General features: G+C 35.1%; 1 protein-coding gene across 1 annotated transcript in view; it reads right to left on the bottom strand.

The window, feature by feature from the left end:
• Nucleotides 1-25,605, bottom strand: part of LOC103663989 (muscular LMNA interacting protein) — a 134,944-nt gene that overhangs the window by 65,072 nt on the left and 44,267 nt on the right. The window contains 3 exon segments of the mRNA XM_040643588.1: nucleotides 5,927-5,971; nucleotides 16,504-16,563; nucleotides 16,847-16,912. Of these exon segments, the coding sequence (XP_040499522.1) occupies nucleotides 5,927-5,971; nucleotides 16,504-16,563; nucleotides 16,847-16,912 (171 nt within the window).

Below are 25,605 nucleotides of genomic sequence, written 5' to 3'. Positions count from 1 at the left end.
AATATATCATCATTTAAAAAGCTTAGAAACCAACGAGAAGTAAAAAAAAATGTGAAAGTCAAAATTTCTTACTTCAAAAATAATCTATTAAAAAGCTAGATTATATGGAAAGCCAAAGAGGTAAAGACAAAGGAAAGAAAGGAGAATTTTAAATCCACTGAAAAATAAATTGCTCTACAGGGCCACCACTGTGCCAAACCAGCTTTGAAGAACAGTCCTGTTCCAAAGACTTGATGTTAGAGGAACAAGAATTACTATGAAGCTCCTTAATCATTGTCTACGTTGTTTTTCCCTGCCATGTGCAGCTTTCCCCCATTCTTGACACATGTCCTTTTGGCTGGCATCATGCTAGCAGACACTCTCTTGGGGACTGGAACAGAACCCAGTTGTTCCAGTTGCTTTCGCCTTCTGCACTCTACACTTCCACTTTTGGCTTGCTTTTTTCCCTTTCAGCAGTCACATCTCTCCCACCTGAATATGACAGCCAGTTCAATATCATTAAAGTTTTTTTTTCCACCTTTTCTCTGTTGACTCATTTTCCTGAGCTTCCTTTTCTCACGGCTCAAAGAATTCTAATTAGCAATAATGTGTTAACTGAGTTATGTTACTTCTCCCAGGCAGAAAGACAAAGCTTAAAATATTAACTGAGCACCTAATAATCATTGAGTGCTGAGACTGATGTTGAAGAAACATGAAATGATAAAACGCCATCTTTCCCTTAACCTAGCAAGTGTTCTTATTATTTGTACGTAAGTCACTATGAATGCAAAAGAATGAATCCAATAGTAAGAATGTTAGGCACCAAGCCCATAACAATATATTATGAGGCATCATATCTTTCTTGCTTCTTGTCGTTTATTCTCACGATCTATAGACATTACCCTGTCTACCTCATTGAAAAACATTTTATAAATTAGTAATATATCCCCAAAAGGCCTAAATACAAAAAGTAGATTTGAAAATATTTTAAAACTTTGAGTCTTTATGCTAAAGAACGATGATTCCATCTTGTCATGAACCAGGAGACAGAATGAGTGGGCATAGTGACCAGTGACAGCCATTGTTTATATGTGCAAATGAGGAGATAAAATATTAGATCAAGGGAAAGTTTGGCTGAAATATGGTGCCTTCACGTTTGGTAAAGTCTAAAATGATGATGAGAAGGGTACAAGGCATGAGGAGTCTCTCATTACATCTTTTCTCTTCCTCTTCATTTAGCGGAACCCAGATAATTACCTTCAGTTCCTTCCTCATCCCCTTTCACATAAGCAGGTCTTAGACATATTTCTGAACAATGAAAAAAAGAAATAAACGAGAATAATCAGAAGAGTGGAATTCTTGTTTAAAGTGTTCACAACTCTTTCCGTAACTCAACCTCTGGTCGCAACCTATGGAAAGCAGATCTGGACCAAGATCTGGATTGAAGTCTCCTCTTACCTTCAGATCTAGGACTACATTAGCACGCAGTGCCTCTGAAACACTCCAGCACAGAGATATTGCCAAGCATAGCAACAGGGGAGTGTATAAACTGCTTAAATTGGAGACAGTGACCTTTACTTGAATATCTGTATGTATGCATATATTATATATATATGTGTGTATGTATATATATATACACACACATACATATATACACATATTCATATATATATGTAGGGGGATATTATTAATAAAGTTTGACACATTTTTTAATATTTTGTGATAATTTGAAAGCAATATGCATTTATTGTTATGACATTTTTCTGTCCATCAAGCTCATTAAGATGGGATCTTACCTCTTTACTACATAATTTCAATAGGCCTGTCTCTGCTATTTATCTGCCACTTAAAAGTAACTCATGCAATGTAGAGTGTCTATAAAGTAAGTTGTTATCTACAGACTGTAATTCCAACTAAGGGTTTTTTGATAAATTAGTAATAGGTCTAATACTTGCCTTATTTTTTGAGGTTGCTCTTTATTAATAAAGCATACTGGGTTTTGAATTACATGAATGAAATAATTTATACTGGTAGTAGTTAATGAGAAATAAATATTTACAAAGACAAGTATAATGCAAGGGAATAAATGACATTCCCTTCCAAATATGATAGAGTGAAAATAGAATGAAATAGAAATTCAAATAGAAAATTCATTCCTTTACATAAGGGGAAAGAAATTCTTTAAAAGTAAGTGTCATGAGAAACAATCACTCTTATACATTATCTGATAAATTATGAGTTAATTTATTATAGAGTGATTTAAAATGTTAGAAATATAATAAACATCATTTTAGATATTGCCACCAAATATGTAATTATTCAGTTTAGACTGAAGGTTACTGAGCATGAAGAAATAATTTAGACTCAGAATATAATACTAATGGATAAAGTATTTAAGGAAAACAAACCATTCCCATATCTTCTGTAGTTCTCACACAACTATTAATGGCAAAGGCTTTGACCTGGGGGAGACCTGGGTTGGGTTTTGCCTACTCTGACTTCTAAGACTTGGTTTCCTCCTTTGTCATATGAAGAACTTGAAATAGTAATACCCACCTCATAAGACTGGTGTAAGGTTAAATGAAATACTTAAACCTCATTTGCAAGGTAAGAACTCAAAACAACAGAGTGGAGTATTGATGATAAATTAATATAATCAGTCTTATAAGTGACCAGTGAAGATCACCATTACTCACCACATTGTTAGCCTCACTTAAATTCTATTACACTTAAGAAGACCTCAATTAAATTACTTTAAAATCACTTGCAATTCAAATATACCATGAATTGAATAAAACTTCGACTTTAATTAGACTGAATTGATGGTACTTTTCCTGCATCTGGCTTATCCTAACAAAACAGACTATGTGAGATATAACAATATGTGCAAAAAAGAATAAGAATAGGTAACTAATTGTTTTTGCATTTTCTTTTCTTTTCTTTTCATAAGAAAAAAGTCAGCATTTTACCAAAGGCTCCAGAAAGAGGAATTAGTCATACAATTTCCTGTTATTTAATAAAACCATTATAATCATCCCAGGAACACTGGAAATCCAATAGATAATACAGATACATTGAAAACTAGCAACTTGGTAAGTCTGCTTACACGTCAACCAGCTCTATGGCCAGCTCTTCTCTAATTTCTGTAAGAAAGTGTCTTGTTCATTTACTATTGTAATTGTTTACTGTCTCCCCCATTGTAAGCTGCAGAAATGGAGACCTTATTAGGTTCATCCCTCACCCCAGTGACTCCTCAGTGAGTGGACATGGTAGACACTCAGTAAATATTTGTTGAATCAATGAACAAAAGTGGGAAAGTGAATAATAGAGCTAGTTAGAAAATTCTAAGTTTTCTACCAGTTGTGATTCATAGATTATATACTGTACTTTCAGAGAGCCCCCAGAGATAGGGATTTTGAACAGCCTGTGCTAATCTGTCAAGGATATCCTCAAATATTACAATACTTTTTTTCCTGGCTCTCATTTAAGTCTCCTCTTTTTTCCTCTGTGGTGCAGGAATTGGTATACTGTGGATCCCTGTTTTCTAATCAAATCTAAGAATTTCTACAGTCAATGACACACCAAGTCCCAGCAGATATATACTGCGAAGATGTCTACTTCCTTCAAAGTTTGAACAGAGGTGGTGAAATACTGAAAAGACTTCTCAGATCTGCTTTTGAGTTTCCATGGGAGAGGAAGAGAGAAAAATATAGTAAAAGATTAATCAATTAATTAATTGAGTGAAAGCTATTCAAGTCACACTTAAGGTAAGGTATCTTGTAGTTCAGACAATATGAATATTAGAATTTCTAGAAGAAAATATTACTCTCATTCTTCTTTTAAAATCAGAACATACTGTATTAAAATAGATTGTTCACATGAGACTAATGCTTATAGCTGAAGTGGACTTCTGCTCTAAAATCTCACTCTTTTTTCTTCTCAAAATAAATGTATCAGACATCACTCAGTAAATATAATAACTGTAGCCAAGTATTTAGAAGTGTGATTTCCCTATGATTTGGCACCAAAGAACTGGGTTTTACATTTCACCATAAAATTATCCTTGATAGTCTTCCAAAAGACATGGACATATTTGAGGTCTCACAAAGAAGAATTCAAATGTCATGTTGTAAGAGAAAGTAAAAAATAAAGCTTCTCACTCAAGAAACCAAATGTAATCAAAGTCAAAAATCTTATCTGAATCAGAGTTCATATTTGGTCTAATCTATACTAAATCTATTTGATGATTCAGTGTTAACTTTGAATGACTCAAATGCTCTCACAAAGTTTGGGGCAAATGCTAACGTACTTTAATTAAGTCTGATAACGAATTATTCAAAGAATAATTTGAAATAAACTCTAACTATTGAGCTTGAAGCAGCCGCTCCAGAATTTTTCCAATTGCTACCAAATCAACCACCCCCAGGGAGGGGTGAGAGGAAGTATCAGCCCCTTCCCATCTTCTTGTGAATGAGTCTCCATCAGAGGCACTTTGGTGACAGATAGGAGTAGGTGCAAAAGATGAGAGAGCAAAAACTCGCAGCTATTTTTTCCTGGGTCTGGCTCTTGTAGCACGTATTAGTCACAGAAAGTATTGAAACATCTTTAGGGAACTTTCGTTTCTTCTATTCAACTTCAGAATCAAGGAACTCCACTAAATCATGGCACTTCTACTCTTCCCAAGATAAGAAGGAGGAAGAAAAAGAGGGAAGCGTAGATGAAGGGAAAAGCAAAGGAAAATAAGAGGAAGAAGGGGGAGAACTATTATTTATTCCTGTATGTCAGGACTACATCAAGGGCCTTTCATACATTAACCAATATGAATCATACATCAGGCAATGATTAGTTTCCCAATTTTACAGATGAAAAAAACTAAGGCATAGAGAGGTTAAGTGATTTTCCAGAATCACACAGCAAACAGCCACATTATGATTTAAACTTGGGTACGACCTACTAAATGTCTCTACTCTTTTAAGTATTACTCCAAATGGCTTCCGATAAAAACAAAAGAGTGAAAGCTTCTAGGAAAAAACTTTAAGCAGTGTTCCCACCCTTACCCTCTAAACATCATTTCTTAAATGTGATAAAATTCAGTGATTCCATCCAGTTTATTATTTGCCTCAGGGAGATCCAAATAAAGACCGAAATACATAAATTGGAAAGAAGATATGTCACAAAACATGAAATTAATAAGAATGTATTCTTGATAATGACAATGGTGATGAAAAGAGCATATCAGAAGATATAAAGTATAACCTAAAAGACATAATGTACTGTTTTGTTTCAAACTAAAACTAAACACTTGCTTAGGAGAAAATGTTGTTTCTATTGAAGATATTTGATCAGAAGCAGAAGTTGGCCACACAATGGATTATGAGGTGAATAGAGTGAAAATGGGGTGGGGCCATGTGTGTGCTCCTAGGGCATTCAGAGCCAGCTCTGTATAATTAATTGAATCTGTATCTGCACACTTATTAATCTATTTTTGCTCATAAGTGGAAATTGGTTTATTTGACAATAATTTAAATGAAAAAGAAAGCAACAAACCAGTCAAAACCAACTAACCTGGCCATCCTGTTGGAAACTGACAAATCTTAATGTTTCAAGTATATGATTTGACTCCTTTATAATAAGCACAATAAACCTTTACAAAAATGAAAGTGTCATATAAGCTTTGATAATTAGAAAGACAGAAAGCAGGTGTTGGACTTCCATTTTATTTAGCCAAGCTAATCAAACTAGACCTCACTTAAGAAGGAATTTATTCAATAAACTTACCTGACATAACCTGATTTTCCACATCTGGGTGAATCGTACCATCCTACCCCTTTCCACTTATGAAAAATATCAACTAATTCAATTTTAATGACTGTATAATTGCGTTCCCTCCAAAGCATACACATGCATCCATTAAAAAAGCAGTATGTATCATGATGAAGGGACTTACATATTTAGTTTCTCGACCAGCTGCTCTCGGAAGAGTTGTAGGCATCTGTATGAAAAGAAAAATAATTAGACTACTGAAATAACTATAGAAATACTGAAAGATTCGACTTCTGGGATAAGTGTTCACCTTTTTTTGCTATTAAGACTTTCTAACCATTCTTCTTCTCTTTTCTACACAAACCCCTGTTACTTTGAAAATTATTTCATTAAATTATATCATTTCATGATTCTTTTCGTTGTTATTATCTATCAGCTTTCTGGTATATTTTCCCATATTTACTAATGACATCCATTCATGGATCATAATGGCCCCTTATGTGATTTTGCCATTTTCAAAATTCACATGGAAGTCTCTATCCTCTCACTTCTTTAAGCCACTCAACTCCAAAGGTATTCTCGTCCATGTCATTTCACTCATCCTCTCTCGGGATCATTCCTAGACTTTGCCTTCACAAATAAAATGGGAAAACTATGAAATTTCAATTTTGAGCATCCTACTCTAAGAACTCTATCTCCCATTCACTTCTCAAATGTCCCCAATACAACATTCCTTTAGCCTCATTGAGACTTCAATATCAATGATTTTTACCAGTTTCATTGTAGTGTTACCTCTTAGTTTACATATATTTCATATTCTCAATTGTTTTAACATCTTAATTTCTCTTGCCTCCCCCTCTCCTTATGACAAACTTACCTTAAAAAAAAGAGAGAGATAGAGAAAAGAAAACAACAACCCTGAATGGACCTTATCATCTTTTTTCTCTAAACCTGAAAAGCAAAACATTGTGGGGAAACTCTCTCAACCAAGCTAATTGATTTCATTATAAATTAATGGTCATCAACTTCAAATGAGCATTCAGTACTGCCCTGTAAGCCCCTAATTTTCCTCTTGTAGGACCACTTTTTGAAATGAGATGGGTTATTTGATTCATTCATCTCCTCAGCAAATACTTGTTATATATCTACTGTGTGCCAGAAACTTTTCTACATCCTTCAGTTTATCACTAAACAAAACAGACAAAGATGCCCTGTCCTTGGGGAGCTTACATTCTAGCAGAAGAGAAGATAAATAATAAAATAATAAATAAGTAAATTACACTGTGCATTGGAAGTAAATCATACATATATTATACCATATAATATGCAACAAAAAAAGAAGAAGAGAAACAATTTGAAGCCTAGGGGAATATATTCTTTCAGAGAAAATCTTTGCTTCTGCTAAACACTTTATTTCTTTTAGACATCCCAGATGTTAAGAAGGTCAAGAGCGCTGAGGACTTATAGCTTCAAATAGGATGGTCAATCTAGAGAAGGTGACATTAGGCTAAGATTTGAAGGAAGTGAGGGAGCTGGACATGTACATATTGAAACAAAGAGCATTTCAACAAGATGGAACAAATGTAAAGTTCTCAAAGTGGATTTCCACCTCTGAGAATGGTGGCTCAAGGACTTAAAGCAACCTTTCCAAAATAGACAAAAAGTTGGGTAAAATATTTAAAACAATATTGACATATTATTTATTAAAAATATCAATGAGCTAATAAGCAAAAAAAGAATTTGGGAGCAAGACCAGGAGAAGATGGGACTCCAAAGAGATGAGTCAAGGATCTAAGACTGACTTTTATCCTAAAGCTGTTTGTAAACAATGTTGAGTTGCTTGAGAAGCTGATCCAAACTCTTGACTGTCTCAGAGGTATAGGGACATAAAAGTCAGAATCCACGACCCACCAAGAATAGACTGAGGCTCAGGATGAAGACTGATCTAGAAGACCTCAGATAGTCTTCAGGCTTGCCTCAAATCATAGAAAACAATTGCTTAGAAAAAAAATCATCCCAAAACATCAAATTAAATTAAGTAATCCTTCCTTGCTAATGCTCTTGATGCCTGATAGAAGCAAAGAAAAGGCTCTCTCTAGTAAGATAATATCATCTGAGCCCTCAAATAATTTCTATAAATAAACTTCCAAGTAGAATATCCAGCACACAATCAGATTCAGACACACAGAGAGGTCCGACAATGTGAGTGAAAATGACCAGAAATAACGAACAACCAAAAAACACGCACAGGGAATCCAGAGATTTGTTTTCTTAGAACCAGACTGAAAACAGTCATACTGACCCATGCTTTTTCTCAGATAAAAGTTAAGCTTGCAAAATTTTACAAGGAACTAGAAACTATAAAAAGTGGTATAACTTATTTGAAAACAGGACAAAATGTGTTAAGGCAAGACCATGTCTGGCACATTCGTGGCACAGCAAGGAAGCAGGCAGAGCTGGCCTGCTGTGAGCAGAGCACGAAAGCAGGGGAGCAGTGATGGAAGGGCTGGGAGACCAGATCATAGAGCCCCCCCCCCCCCAGGAGCTTGTAAGGACTCCAGTTTATATCTAAAGGAAATGTGTAGGCACTGCTGGTTTTCAGCCAAAGGGGGCCATAATCTGACTTATGCTTGAAAAGGATCTCTCTCTTTGATGTGTTAAAAATGAATCATAGTGAAGCAAGGGTAGAGGAGAAAAAACTATTGCACTATCCAGTAGAACAGAAAACATCAAACAATCATGTTCTACATATATATTTAAATCTACAGCAATAGGGTTTCTAATAGAGATAGGGACTATGAGAGAAGGAGAAGAATAAAACCTGACACCGAAGTTTCTGGCCTTGCGCAAAGGAAAGATTGGATCCTATAGATGGAGATGGGAAGGCAGAATACGAAATAGTTTTTGTGGGAAGAAATCTAGACTTTAATTTTTCATATATTTATTAGAAATCTAAATGGAAACAGAGAATAGATATTTGGGAGAATGGAATTTGGGGATAATCCTGGACTAGAGATATATTTGAGAGTTGTCAGCATACACTTGCTTTTCAAAACACCAAAGGAATGAATATAGAAAGGAATGAGAAGCCTAAGGATTGAGTCCAGCAGCACTCCAGTATCCATAGTTTGGGAAGAAGAGGACGAGTCAGCAAAGGAACCTAAGAAATAATAATGTCAAGCGATGTAGGACAAAAGCTGAGAGACCACAGTGTCCTGGACGGCCCTAGAGGAATGTCTGCCAAATAGGAGGGAGTGTTAACTACCTCCAATTCTGCAGATACCTCAGCTCTGACCAGGGCTGAGTTTATAGTGATGGGAATGTGGGAAAAGTGGTCTGGGCAGCACTGTGGGGGCAAAAACCTGAATGGTAGGGATTTATGAGGGAATGAGGGAAGAAGTGAAAGCAGAACACATAATGGTTCTCAACTTTTTCTTTTCCAGTATCTTCCCCCATCCTCTGGTTGCTTTTTAATCTGAGTTAATAATCTTAAACCTTTCTTCACTGAAAGGTGTTAGTGACTGAATAACTAAAAATATGAGTTATAAAATTCTTCATTTGCCCTCCATCCACCTACAAACATGCTTGCACCCGTACCTGACATTTCCTCTGTTTTCTGTCCTGTTACATTGGCAGACATTTCCAGCTTTTAATCAAAGGACACTTATTTGAATTAGGCTGTAGGTTCTATGTTCCTTCTGAGGGATTTTCATCCTTCAGGATCTCCCTTTCGTTTGTATAATTAGTACCTCGCCTCTAGTGAGTCAACCCCATGCCAACCTGCTCTTGTCATTTTCAGCTTTAAAAAGCAAATCAAAAACTCTTCCTTGACCCTACTCCAGACCCAATTTCCTTCTCCCTTTCACAGCCCAACATTTCCAAGTAGTTGTTTCTGTCTGTTTATGTTAGTTTTACATACTCTGTCTCTGCTTTCTCACCACATACCACTTTTCAACATCGGAGATAGGACAGCAGAGGGGTAATGTGAGGGAGCAAAATTTGAGGATGGTGAAAAGAGGTGTCTCTGAGGATAACATCAAGATGGTCCTTCAGCCTGGCTGGGGGAAAGGGGGACAGTTAAGCATAGTTTTGGACAACTGGACAGTTTTTGATGCCTTCCTTGGGAATGACAATGGAAACAGTTATTTGAAGAGGAGTGTGGAGAGCCATAAGCAAAGATGTAGGGAGGCAAAGATGAAGGACATTGTCACCAGGGTGGGAAGAGAGTGCCAAGGGAGAAATAGTTGACATTACAGATTTCTACAGCCTGACATGCAAGTTCTTTCTGCTCTTCATAAAACAAAAACAAAAGGCAAAACTCAGCAGAATTGGCAATCCTAGGCTCTAGGCTTTAGTGTCTTCCACCTCAGGCATCAGGCACACATACAGCCAAGCTAGCCATTATGCACCAAGAACTTTGAGGTTCCATGGAAAAATAATAAGACATCTGAAAAAGGTAAAATACTGTATGAGAAAACAATGGTGCAGTCATTCCTCTCCTAGGTTTTTACACAAGAGAAACATGTCCATACAAAATCTTATTTATAAACGTTCTTAGTAGCTCTATTAGTAATAGCACCTAAGTAGAAATAACCCAATTGTCCATCAACTGGTGAATAGCTAACAGATGGTATAACCACATGACGGAATACTACTCAGCAATGAAAACAAATGAACTACTGAGACATGCAAAAACACGGATGAATCTCACCTGCCTTCAACTATGTATAAACAGCCAGACTCAAAAGACTACGTACTGTACGATTCTATTTATATGACATTCTTGAAAAGGTAAAAGTATAGAAACAGAGAAAAATCAGTATCTGTCCAGCACTTGGGTTGGAGGGAGGGATATACCATAAAGGAGCATAAGGGAACTTTTTCATTTGGTGGAAGTGTTTTGTACTTCAGACATGGTAGTGGTTACACAACTGTATTATGCTTTGTGAAAACCCACCGAACTGTACACTGAAAGGGTAGATTTAACAGTGGGTGAACTATACCTCAAGAAACACGACTTTAAAAAGGAGAACTATATCTAACATAATAAGTAACATAGAAATTGAAGGACAGAATAGATACTGAACAAATTCTTGAATTGAAATATTTAATCAAGGAATCCCCTTGAAGGAATTAGGAGCAATAAACAGAAAAAAATACATATAAAGATTAAGGCTTATGGAAAACAGAAGCAAAAGTGACAAAATCACTTTATAAGAGTCCCAGGAGGAAGAAACATTCGAAAACTAATGACTAAAAATTATCCTGAAGGTCAGGGGCAGAAAAGATTGAAGACTTCAAAGGAGAGGTCACAGAGAATACCAATGCAGACATGTAAGAGAAAAAAAATGCATATTTACATTATAAGAAAAATCAGTAACATTATAGATAAAGATAAAATTCTACAAATCAAGAAACAGACTCTTTTTTTAAATTTTTTATTATTATGTTTAGTTAGCCAACATATAGTACATCATTAGTTTTTGACGTAGTGTTCAAGGATTCATTAGTTACATACAACACCCAGCGCTCATCACAACACAGTATTAAGGAAGAAACAGACTCTTAATTCTAGAGAACACACTGATGGTTACCAGGTTAAATAGGTGATGGGGATTAAGGCGTGCACTTGTGATGAGCACCAGGTGTTGAACTATATTGTACACCTAAAACTAATATAAAACTAATATATGTTAACTATACTGGAATTAAAATAAACAACTTAATAAAGATGTAAAAACTGGACAGCCAAAAACCCCCCCCCAAAAAAACTTAGAAAGATTACAGAGCCACTCTGTGAATGATCACTCTGTGGCAGAAGAGTAAATATCACACTGGCAAAATACTGCACAAGTATGTTGTTGAAGAAAAAGATCTTTAGGGGGAAAAAGTGTTGAAGAGATAGGACCTATAATTTTCTGTTCAACAAACCTATAGTTTAAGTGAAAGGGCAAAATAAAGGTATTCTCAAAAACATAGGCCACAGAATCAACACAAAAACACCTTGTTGTATATCATTTTCAGCAAGGTTCCACCAAGAAAAAATAAATAAATCCAGGAGAAAGCTATCAATGTGTGAGAAATCAGGATCTAAATAAAGAAGATATTAAGAAAAATATAACAAAGATATTGCAAAGTTTAAAACTGATAGGAAAATAAACATAATTATTATCTTTAACAGTTTCTGTGTCACTAAGAAAAGTAACAAAAATGTAAAGTAAAATATACAAAAATTTTTAAATTTTCAAATCAGTAACTGTCAAAATACTGGAAGGAAAGCAGGAAAAAAGAAAAAAAAAAGACTTAGGATCCCAGATAAATAGATTCTCTGGATTGAATATAAAAGTGATATCCAGAAATATACTGTCTTAAAAACAGTAAGACCAGAGGACACAAAAAAAAATCTAAAAAAACGACAACTAAGTAATAGAAAATAGTAATAAAGTAGTAAGGAAAGAAAGTATTAGAAAATAGTAACAAAAGATATATCTAAGAAAACATGAATTTAAAATTGCATATATATTACCTACATGGGGTCATGTTTTCATACTAGATTAAGAACAATCTCAGGCTCAAAAGGATTTTATATAAAGTTCTCCCTATTCCTTGACACATAACAAAATTGAAATTAGGTCACTTAAGAAGCCTGCAGTGGCCTCTAAGTGTTCATGTGAAAAGAAGAGTTGCACATCTCTCACTTTAAATCAAAAGTTAGAAATAATTAAGCTTAGTGAGGAAGAGCTAGGCCTCTCAGCCAAACACCCAAGTTGTGAATGCACAGAAGTTGTTGCAGGAAATTAAAAGTGCTACTCCAGTGAAAGTGATATGAGTGATAAGAAGAAACAGCCTTATTGCTGATATGGAGAGAGATTTTGTGATCTGGAAAAAAGATCTAACATTCCCTTAAGCCAAAGCCTCATCCAGAGCAAAACCCTAACTCTCTTCAATTCTCTAAAGACTGAGAAAGGTGAGGAAGCTGCAGAAGAAAAGTTTAAAGCCAGTAGAGGTGGGTTCATGAGGTTTAAGGACAGAAGCTGTCTCCACACCACTAAAGTGCAGGGTGAAGCAGCAGGTGCTAATGTAGAAGCTGCAGCAGGTTACCCCGAAGGTCTAGCTAGAGAATTCACAAAGGTGGCTGCACTAAACAGCAGATGTTCAATGTAGATGAAGCAGCCTTCTAGTGGAAGAAGGTGCCATCTAGGATTTTCATAGCTAGAGAGGAGAAGTCAGTGCCTGGCTTCAAAGCTTCCAAGGAGAGGCTGACTCTCTTGTTAGGGGTTAATGCAGGTGGTGATTTTAAGTTGAAGCCAGTGCTCATTGATGATTCTAATCCTTGAGAATTATGCTAAATCTACTTTTCCTGTGCTCTATAAATGGAACAAAGCCTAGATGACAGCACGTCTGTTTATAGCATGGTTTACCGCATATCTGAAGCCCACTGCTGAGACCTACTGCTCAGAAAAAAAGATTCCTTTCAAAATATCACTGTTATTGACAAAACAATGGGTCACCCATGAGCTCTGATGGAAACGTACAGCAAGATGAATGTTGTGGTCATGACTGCTATTACAACATCCATTCTGCAGCTCATGGATCAATGAGTAATATTGACTTCCAAGTCTTACTATGCCATGTGCAACAACATGGAAAGACCTTGAGGATATAATGCTAAGTGAAATAAGTCAGACAGACAAATACCATATGATTTCACTTATATGTGGAATCTAAAAAACAAAACAAATGAGCAAATAAATAAACAAAAGCAGAAAAAACCTCATAAATACAGAGAACAAACTGATGGTGGCCAGAGGGGATTAAGTAAGGGGATGGTCAAATGCATGAAGGAAAGTGGGAGGTACAGGCTTCCAGTTAAGGAATGAATAACTCACAGGAATAAAAGGTACAGCATAGGGAATATAGTCAATGGTACCATAACAGCATTGTATGATGACAGACGGTAGCTACACTTGTGGTGACTTGGATAATATATAGAATTGTCATATCACAATGTTGTACACCTGAAACTAATATAATATTATGTATCAACTGTACTTCAATTTTTTTCGTTTTATTTACATATTTATTTGAGAGACAGAGAGAGCAAGCATAAGCTGGGGAGGGTGCAGAGGGAGAGAGATAATCCCTATAGTTAAATTTTTTTAAAAAAAGAGAAAAGAGAAAACTTTCTGGAAAGGATTCACCATGCTTGATGCCATTAAGAACATCTGTGATTCATGGGAGGAGGTCAGAATATCAACATTAATGGGTGTTTGGAAGAAGTTGATTCCAGCCTGCATGGAGGACTTTGAGGTATTCAAGACTTCGTGGAGGAAGTAAGTGCCGATGTGGAAACAGCAAGAGAACTAGAACTAGAAGTGGAGCCTGAAGATGTGCCTGAGTTGCTGCAGCTCATGGTCAAACCTGACTGGATGAGGAGCTGCTTCTTGTGGACAAGCACAGAAAGTGGTTGCTTGAGATGGAATGTACTCCTGGTGAAGATGCTGTGAAGATCATTTAAATAATAACAAAGGATTTAGAATATGACATAAACTTAGTTGATAAAGCTGTGTGGCAGGATTTGAGAGGACTGACTGTAATTTTGAAAGAAGTTCTACCGTGGGTAAAATGCTATCAAACAGTATTGCATGCTATGGAGAAATCATTTCTGAAAGGAAGAGCCACTCAATGCAGCCAACTTCATTGTTGTCCTATTTTAAGAAATTGCCACAGCCACCCCAGACTTCAGCAACCAACACCCTGATCAGTCAGCAACCAGCAATACGGAGGCAAGACCCTTCCCCAGCAAAAAGGTTATGACTCGCTGAAAGTTCAGAGCACGGTTAGCACTTTTTAGCAATAAAGCATTTTTAATTAAGATATGTCCATTGTTTTCTAGACATAATATTATTGGACGCTTAATAGACAATGATATAGTGTGAGTATAAATTTTATATGTATTGGGAAATGAAAAAAATGCATTTGATTCACTTTATTGCAATATTCACTTTATTGCTGTGGTCTGGAACTGAACATGCAATATCTCTAAGGTATGCTGTAAGTATCTAAGTCGCTATCCCTAGCCTACTTTCTCATTTCACACACTCCACACCTGGCTCACTCTACGGCAGCCAAGCTGGGCTTCACCTTCACCTTCGCACACTCTAAGCTCCTTCCTGCCTCAGGAAATGTGCACATGCTTACTCCTCTGCCTGAGAGCTAATCTCCCCCATCTCTCTACAATTCCGACTCTTTCCATCTTTGCTCTCTGCTTGAATTCTACTTTCTGATCACTACACCCAAAGTATTCCCCTTATGTTACTTTGCCTTGCTCGCCATTATCTCCCAAATGCCTCACACCACCAGGCACATAGTAGGCCCTTCATAAATATTTGTTGAATGAAACAGTTGTCTTAAATTTAGTGACCTAGAATAATGTATTATTAATTACTATTAATTAATAAATAGTATTATTTAATTAGTATAATAAATTTAATTAGTATAATAAATAGTATTTTTTAATACTATAAACATTAAATTTTGTTAAATAAATTGATAATATATATTATTATTCACATTTACTACTCAAGTCCTATTCCTATTATAAAATATAAAGTATTTTTTATACATTCAACAAATGGAATAAAAATATATTTTAAATTTTATATAGCCTCAAGGAAATCAATGTTTCACATTTTTAGATTAAGAGAAAGAATATACAATGAAATAGATAAATATTAATACTACAATTATCTATTTATAGGTCCTCTCTGCTAAAATACAATTTCTTAGTATTGATGATTATTGGTTACTGAGTTCCTATGTCATTTATCCATTAATGGATCATTGTAGTTTTGATAATCCAATCAAAAATTAGGATACTCTTCTAGTTATAAGCAATTCTGTACATTTAAAACCTGCTTTGTATACACAACATACAACTTCTAAAGAGAACCTGAAAAAAGTATTTATACTCACTCCTAAAGTGAAAAACACAGCTGACCAAAAATCCCTAACGATTATAAAGAAAAAGCCACAACCATTTTGAAAATTTGATGAGTAGATCTGTATTAAGCATTCAAAAAAAATAACTTGGAGAAATGTAATATTTTATTCCAACAAATGAAAATGACTACATTATAAGAAGGAAATAATTAAATACTCAATTACAAAAATTAACCACTTGGTAGTATTCTAACAATCTAAAATACCCAGGTTTCTGTCTCTCTGAGTCAAAGAACAATGAAATAAGCTTAGTCGACCAAAAGGAAAAAGTTCCAAAATAATACCTGTGTGAAAGCTCTTAGCCTAATGTAACTTCAGTCACTTCCTTACCTACTTCTGCAATTCTAAGTGACCGTGAATTATGTTAAGTACTGAAGCTATGGTATGAGATAAGGGTAAGCCACAAATTTTATACCCGGTTCTTAAAATGCTTCTTTAAATGCCAACATATAAGGACACAGTCTAATACTTTGGCTTTCAAACTGTTTTGAACTTAACCCATAGTTAGAAATAAATTTTACTTTGTATCCCTGTACACACGTACTTACATGTAAACAAACTGAAACATATGTCAACAATACTACTCACTACTTGCAATAGAGTCTGATATTTTATATTCCTACCATTCTGTTTTTAAGATGCTGGTTGCTATCCAACTAAATTGGCTTCCCAATTCACTATGGGGCCTTAACCGGCAGTTTAAAACCACGGATCTAGTCACTCTTATGGTTCAGCAAATTATATTAAATATATACATACTTTCATTGTGTCAGAACCCAACAATGTCTGTGAGGAACTTGAAGGAGAATCAGAAGAATGCTGGAAAAGAAAAAGAAAAAAGAAGGACAAACCTAAGATGCATCATACTCAAAAAGAGGAAAATGAAGAGAAGCGAAGCAAATGTTTGAATTGCACATTCTAGTCTAAGGCATTACCATAGACAAGGAATCCTGTAAGACCTTATCAATGGTAGCACAGAGCTCTTCAGTTTGCTGCCTGAGCTGTGCAGGGGAACAAAACTGGAAGAATTGAAACCAGGTACTGAGTTAGCGATGAGTTTCAGGATTTTGTTTCAAAAGCTTGGGTAATCTGAAGTCATTACCTCCAGAGGTGGGTCTAAAGTGTTGTCCTTGAAGATACTTTCAGTCTTGGCTGGTTCATCGAGTGCCTAGTGATAAATGAAATAGTTCTCAGGTGAGGCTTTTAGTTAAATATACACGGAGTAGAAAAGTCTCTTCAAAGAAAGGCTTGTATATCTCAATATTTCAAAAAGGAAAAAAAAAGACTTCGAATCATTTGATGATGAGCTATTATTTGGCATGGAGGCGTTGCTCACATCTGTCTAGTTTCTTCAACGTAATGAGTATCTCCAATATAAGGTGTTGAAATAAAGAAAGGAAGCTGAGCTTTGTAACATACACACTGGAACTTGGACACGTTATATATCCAGATGAGTCTTGTCCCCTTCAAAGAAGTCACTTTGGGAAGCTACGCAGGGAAATAATGATGTAGCCATTTCTCAAAATACTACAAAAACTATTTTTGAGGAAATGCTCTGGGCCAGTTTAACAAGAAACATGCGCACACAGGAAAGAAACTTGCCTCATTTTTAATCATTTATATGCAAAAAGTTTTGGTTACTTTATTCATCAGACTTGGCCTCAAATGACATCCAAATCTTTTGAAACATACTTTTTATTTATTGTGAGATAGTTCAGGTATCTACTTCAGATACAGAGTTCAGGTATGGAGAAAGGAAGATGGCACACTGTAGAGGGTACGTACTCTGTTAAGAAGAATTAAAGTATTACAAAATAATGGAAACCAGTGTGTATTCCTCCCTGCTCGCTTTTTCATCTTCCATATGCACCTGAGAAGTCATCACTCATTGATTTTGTGCTTATCATCATGTGTATGTCTTTAATTTTTAAAACATATCAATATATTTATACATCATTAAACAATATATAAGGTTATGTTGTACAATTCTTCTAATTTCCTGTAAGTACAACATATGCTCCTGGAAATTTTGGGGTTGGTTTGTTTGTTTTAAACCACTTTACTGAGGTATGGTTGACATACAAAAAGCTGTACCTATTTAATGGATGCAACTGATGTATTTGGAAACAAGTATATATCCATGAAACCATGTTGACGTTCTATGGCCATAAACACGTCCATCACCTCTGAAAGTTTCCTCTTGCCCTTATTATTGTTTTCCATTTAGCTCTTTATTTAGTTGTTTTACCTCCACATTATATCCCATTGTATGCAAATTCCTCAACAAAACGGATACTTCTTCTAGTGCTGAATATTTAGGGTGCTCCCATATTTTTCCTATTAGAAACTGTAACAACTCTCACCTATGTACACATTTCTTTACAACATATTTGTAGTTTAAGACTAAAGATATTGAATTTGCCTAATAATTTTTGAGGTTGGGCATCTTTTTGGTGTTTACTGGTTATTCATGTTTCCTTTTAATACTTACTCATGGATCTATTGGTTAGTCTCCTTTTTATTCATTTGTCGGAAAATCTTATATAATCTGGTTGCAGAGTATTTGTCAATTAGACGTGGTGCAAACGTCTTCTCCCAGTCTTGCCTTCCCTTTTCATGATTTCCATGATGTGTTATGATAACACACACAAGTTTGCATTGCAATATAGTCAAAGTTTTCATCATTTTCCTTTGTGATTGGTGTTTCCTTTAAGAAACTCTTTCTTAACTAGTAAGTCACTCCCTTGAGTGGGAGTCTTAAAAGCTGGCATGCTACATATGTGGTCTAAATCCTTCATGCTTCACGGAGAAGCTGGGCGTTGGGGAGTCTCTCCCAACTGCATGGAGCTGTGCCAGTATTAGAGTTTATAAGGACAGTGTGTCTCAGCCTTTTTTTTTTTTTTTTTCACCTGTGTTGATATTCTCATTCACCCAGTGTGTAGGAGTCACTCACATAGTTTCTGGATTTCTCTCACAGGGAATTACTCCACGTACAGCTGTACATTTGGGTGTCTGCGGGAGGAGGGAAGTTCAGAAGCCTCCTATGTCGCCATCTTGGTCCCATTCCTTTATCATCTCTCGTATTTCTTTGCATCTACCTACTTTTTTTAATAATCAATTTCTCCAGAGAACAATCAGTTTCTCATCTCTTAATTGGACTACATTTTGGCTTTGATTTTCTTTGGCATATTCATATTCCATTTCAGTAATATCTGTTCATATCTTTACTAATTCCTTCCTTCTACATTTTTTTGGATTTATCCTGACCTTCCTGAATATATTCCTTTTGTTGCATTTCACAGGTTATGATATGTAGTATGATCACTGTCATTCAATTTTCAATACATCTTTAAACATTTCTGTTAATATTTCTTAGACTCATGGGTTATCTAAAAGTGGTTTTCCCTTTTAATTTTTAAAAATATGAGGATTTTTCCCAATTTTAAAATTACCTACTAATTTAGTTATATTATGGCCAGAGAATTTCTTCTTCATAATGTGACTTTTTATGAAGTTTGAGATTTATGACATAAGACATGGTTTTGTAAATATTCCATTTGTGCTTAAGAAAATATGTATCTTCTAACTGTTGTCTGCAGCCTTCATGTGTGCAAGTGTGTATGTATCTGATTGAAATTATTCATTATTTTGTTCGAATTATCTATAGCTTTACTGGGTTTTCTGCATACTTATTCTATTAATAATTGAAAGTGCTATCATCAGATCTCAGGGAATTATAGTGGGTCTGTTAATTTCTCCCTGTTGATACCAGCAATTTTTGCTCAACATAGGTTGAAGCCATTTTATTAGCTATGTTCATAATTAGAAGTATTCCTCCCTCATGAATTAAATATTTAGCATTATGAAGTGACCCTCTACCTCACTAGTAATTCCTTATGTCTTAATAACTATTTTGCCTGATATAAGCTAATGCTTTGATTAGCATTTTACTAGTACATCATTTTTTGCCTCTTTTTTTTCAAGTTCCTGCATTCAAACATTGAAAATCAGTGGTTTATAAATAGCAGTGTCCAGAATTCACTTTTTGATCCAGTTTAATCTCCATTGTCTTTTAATTGGAGAGGTTAACATTTTTTATTACAATCACTTATATATTTAGGAGCTCCAGTGGCGCAATCGGTTAGCGTGCGGTATTTATACAATCACTTATATATTTAAATGTTTCCAAAAAATTTATTTTATTTTTGTTTCACCCTTCCTATTTTATTTTTATTCAATTTTTGAATGTTTTAATTGATTAAATTTGTTTTTTTCAACTTCATTTTCCCTCTACTAATTTGGATATCATGGCAAAGAAAATGCTATGTGTTCACCAGAGACTTTCATTTTCTCAGACACAGATACACATTTCCTTGGTCTCAAGAATTTAGGTATGAGCTTGTGACTTATTGTTGTGAAATAAATATGAGTAGAAGTCATACATAACCTCTGGTGCTAAGAGTAGATATGACTTTCCATCATTCTCTCTTTCACCTTCTTCAGATAACTAAGATACAAAATGGAAGCAGACTAGCTTCCTAAATCACTGAATTACTTAGAACTCACGTGGGAGAGCCAAAATGAACTCCACCAAACTGTGATATGGAAAGGACATAAACAATGATTGTGTTAAACCACTGGAATATCAGGGTTTGTCCACTGTGGCAGTGAGTGTGGCTTACGTTAAAACTAATATAAATATTATAGACTTCTTTTTTTATAAATTAACCTTGAAAATTTTTCTGTTTATACCAAGGTTTAAACCAAGCAATACAAATTCTAGATTCAATTCACATATTATTCAAGAGTCTAGCAATTGTATAGCTCTCTTGACCCCCTACCCTTGTTTTTACGTTCTAATTGCCTTATAAATACATTTAAATATGTTGCCAACACCACGTTTTCATGTTTTAATTTTTGCCTTAAACAATTATATGTATGTTAATGGAATTTTTACAAAATAATGTTTTATAGTTATCCACATATTTATTATTTTCCATGCTCTGCATTCCTTCCTGAAGTTTTGAGTTTCTATTCACCATTATTTATCTTTAGCTTGACAAACTTTCTTTAGCATACTTTATCGTACAAATCTGTAATCAACGAATACTCTTAGTCTTCTTTCAGCTGAAAATATCTTCATTTTGTCTTCATTCTTGAAGGGATTTTTCCCTAGCAACACAATTAAGGTTTTCTTCCTCTCTCTCTCTCTCTCTCTCAGCATTTAAAGGTGTCATTCCATTGTCTTCTGGCTTCCACTGTTTCTAATGAGAAGTTAGCAATTATTGAATTGTTGTTCCTCAGTATGTAATGCATTATTTTTCCCTGACTTCTTCCAAAATTTTCTCTTTAAATTTGATTTTTAGAAGTTTGATTGGTATATGCCCAGGCATGGTTTTCTTTGAATTAAAACATTTTGGGGATTATCTGAGCTTCTAAAAAGCATATACTTACATAATATGCCAAATTTGGAAAAGTTTTGGCTATTAGTTATTCAAATATTTTTTCTGCCCCATTCCCTCCTCTTCCTCTGAGACTCTAATTACATTTTGATATCATCCCCCATGTCACTGGAACTCTGTCCATCTATTCAATTGTGTTCCCTTTTTATTCAGATCAGGTAATTTCTAGCAATTTATCTTCAAGTTCACTGACACATTTGCATCTTCAATTTTTTCTTAAACAAATATAGCGAATTTTCTATTTCCAATGTTTTATTTTTCAACTCTAGAATTTCCATTTGAGTCTATTTTAGTTTCTATTTTTGAGAAGGTCTACATAATTCATTATCCACATATTTTTCTTTATACCCTTGAGGATAGTTACAAGAACAGCTTTAAAATCCTTGCTAGCTAATTGCAACACTGGAACATCTTTGGGTCAATCTCCATGAGTTACATTTTCTCTTTGTGGATGGTTTACATTATCCTGTTTCTTTGTATGTCTAGAAATTAGAAATTTTTGGATCGTAGATACTTTGTTATTGTTGTTTAGTTTTAGCAGGCAATCAAGTCAGCTCCAAACTCTGTCTCCCTGACGGTGGGCAGCAGCTGGAATCTCTGTTCGGTTATTTTATCCTTAGCTGGGCTTAGCTGGACTTAACAGGCACAAGTATAATTCAATGGTCATCCAGGGGTTTGGACAGAGTATATAGGCAACATCTGCAGCTTCCTTTCTGTGACTCACTCTTTTCCCAGATTCTCCCCTTTCTTTGATTCCTCATCGCATAAGCCTGCCGGTTTCTTGCTGAGTTTTCGTTTGCTACATAGTAAAGAGACAAGGAGCCTCCCTTAGATGAAAAACTCATAAAGTCTAGAAAATCACTCAACTCCATCTCTTTACAAACATTGACTACTGCAGTTTCTACCCGCTCTTGGTCATGGGGTCCAGTACTTTTAGACAATTAATTTTTTGTATTTTGCCCACAGTTTACCATAGTTTCCCACAAAAGAATTGGTCCAATACCAGCTACTCTTCCATTACTAGCAGGATAAGGAAACAAACTAATTTTAATTTTTTAGCACAAATTTTCCTTATCACAGAGACTGTGTAAATTCAAATCTCAAACCCACTTCAGGGTAGGCTTATGGTTAAAGATTCTCTTTTTTCCTACCCTGAGCTCAGGTTGACATAGGAAGTTTCACTTGTCATATCCCTTTACGAATTTTTTTTCTTTTCCATCTTGTAATTGAGAGTGTAACCCTTCAAAGACCCTGGCTTTATGATAGGGAGACAATTCTAGTCCTCATCTCACTCAGCCCCAAATCTTTCCTTTCACCAAATTGATAGTAAATCCCAATCCTTATGATTAGTGAGCACAGTATCTTCAGAATAACTAAGAAGTCTACATTTCAACTTGCTTTTGGTATTTGATCTTTGGGGATCCTCTACTTTTTTATGAGCTCAGCTTCATATTTGGGGTGAATCACATGCAAATGCCATATTCAACTGAAAATTACAGGCTGTCCCATCCCATTATTTAGATTAACCTTCTATTTCTCATTTCTTCATTATCAGTATGATATACGCATATTCGCACCAGAAAGTGTCACACAGCTGTGGAACCATGCAATCTAAGGCTCAACAGAATCAATTTTTCACCTTCTAACAGAGCCAGTGATATAACAGATCCAGAACTATTAATCTTTACCAACAGGAACCATGTGAAGATGCTAGTTGTCATTTTGGCCTAGGATATGTTCCTAAGAATTCAGAAAAGTTATATCTAAAAATAAGAATTTACCATCTCCTCATTTCAATAAGTCACAAAGGAAAATTTTGTCTGGACATTTTTTTGGAAAATCTACTATTCTGCATTAATTAACACAATATAAAACATTACCTATGGTAACCTAATAGAAATGTGTGAGAGTGCCTCTTTCTTATCATAAAAATTTTCTCTTTTGCCTTCCTCCTTTTCCTCTAAACTTACTAGTAATGAGTAATGTAGAGCAAGAATGGAAAATTTCATAAAGATAACTCCTAGCTGGTGTTCAGATAGTTTAATTTTTCTCTGACACAGTGTCTTAATTACCTATCTACCTTGCTGTTATGGGCCTGGCCAAATACATGACCCCTACCACGGGGCAGCTGGAACCAACAGTTTCTTAGTCAGATATATTCACAGCCTTGAGGAAGAGAATGCTGCACACCACACTGGGCCACACAAGGGTTGTGCTCAGGTACAAAGTAAACAACCGGGGGTGGTGGAAGGCAGGCTTTGTAGTATCAAGAGGGTGATGTCCGTGTCCCCCGGTTTGTAGAAGGTTGTGATTGGCTTGTTTGATTCAGAAGGAATTGCACCTGGTCAGTTTGGTAAGGAGGGTTAGGGGACCTTATCTGGGGGTGGACAGTGGGGAGGGGAACTTGAAGCTAGGCTACTTGAGGCCCCTCCGATTTCACTGTATGTCAAAGTGGCACATAATATGGGGCCTTAATTTTAGACTTTATGCCACACACGGCTTCTAATTACAATGATAATTATGGATAAGAAAAAAGTCAGAAATTAATGACAAGGACTAGGAACAAACTCCTCAGGGGAGCAGTTTGATCTAGTCCTTCTTCACCTTTCCAATTATACCTTCTATTTTCTCTTCATCTGCAAGCTGCTCTTCAACCACAAAGAACCACTTGAATTCTTTGACCTTGTGGTTACCTTTTAACTACATGTTATTAACTCTGCCAAGATTGTCCTTCCTTCACTCTCAGCTCACTTCAAGGATTCCTATTCATCCCTAAAGATCCTAATCAAATTCCTTTAAGAAGTATTTTTGGCCCTCATACTAGGAAAAGAATGGGCACCATTTCACTTTGCACATACTTTAAGCATATTATAGCATATATTTTCAACAGTATCTCTAACCAACTGGACCATTTGTCCCTATCACAATCAGAAAAATATGGAATTTATCTTTATAACCCCAGGATAGAGCCAGTGATCTGTGATCAATAAAGATTTTTAGGATGAATTGAAAAGGTAAAGCAACAACTAAATGGAGTTAAGTGAATAAATGAATCCTACAAATAATATGATTTTAATCCTCCTCGGTAAAATGTTCTAGAGAAGTAGCTTAAACTCTTTGAATATTTTAAATAACAAATACTTTACTTTTTTTTCCCCTGAATTTCAGTTAAATTTGTTTACCATCAAAGATCTGAGCATATGATTGGTGTTAATGTAATGAGCAGGTGTTTTTCAGCCACAATCAAATCAGGTTAATATCTTGGTTACTCTGTAGGAACTTACTACAGGCAAACACAACTTTCAGTAGCCCATTTAAAATATTGAAATTTACTCAAAGAATGAAAAAACTATCTACTCAGAACCCTTGGAAAATTAAGGATAATTGGTCTTAGGTGAATAATGCTAAAACTTTGAAATAGGACAATACTCAGACTGCATTAAAATTTGGAGAAAAGATTATTTTGAGTTTCAATAGCTTGGAAATTTACTAGAATTGATTTTTCTTAAATTAATGAGTAGCTATTTGTCAAATGTATCATCTTGATTCACTCCTGCCAGCCATAAAGAGTTTTTTTCTCTGTGGTACAAAAATATATTTAAATGAAAATATATTAAATCTCCATTAAAAAGAACTCTAACCATAGATTGCTTTTTGACACCTTAGCCAGCAGGAATGTATTGATGTTTTTTTAGATTTATTAATTTTGAATGGAGTTGTCTCAGAATATTCTCCAATAAAAGATTTTTATTAAAAATGTATATTTTCTACCAAATTGGACTATAACCAAGTGAGACATAAATGGTGAATGCTTTGAATCCTATTTTTTAAAGATTCTTAACTAATGTAAGTTATCAGGAATATTTTCATTAAAAGTAGTTATCTTTTGCTCAGAACATTCAACTGTGCAGTCCAATTTTTAAAAAGAGACCTAGTAAATCAGATTTTGAGTAGAAAATGGTTTCTGAGTGCAGCACTACATTATAATTAAGAGCCAAGGACTATGAACGAGCACTGTAAATCAAAGTTCTTATGGGACTATGTGCCAGTAACTATAATAGGTGTTTCTCACCTGAAAGGAGAACTCTGATGGAACTGCAGGCACTTTTAAGTCAGATATATTAAATCAGTCTAACCTGCTCTTAGGAAATAGGATTAAGTTCTAAAAATCTGAAGACAGCATGAATCAATTGTACTCTAAATAGAGCCAGAAAGTAAACTATTTTCAAAGGAAGAATAATCTAAAAGGGCCCATAACTTTTTGTGATGCCTAGACTGTCTAGTTAGATTGGATTTCAGAAATTTTATGGGCCAGTTACTCTGTTTTAGTCATGATCAAATTAACCCCCCCACAAAAAGACCAATGCTAAACCTAAGTGCTCCTATACTTTGTTAATCT

This window comes from Ursus maritimus, unplaced genomic scaffold (assembly GCF_017311325.1).
Source record: "Ursus maritimus isolate PB19 unplaced genomic scaffold, ASM1731132v1 scaffold_29, whole genome shotgun sequence".
Lineage (NCBI taxonomy): Eukaryota > Metazoa > Chordata > Mammalia > Carnivora > Ursidae > Ursus > Ursus maritimus.
This window is presented reverse-complemented; position numbering and strand designations above follow the sequence as displayed.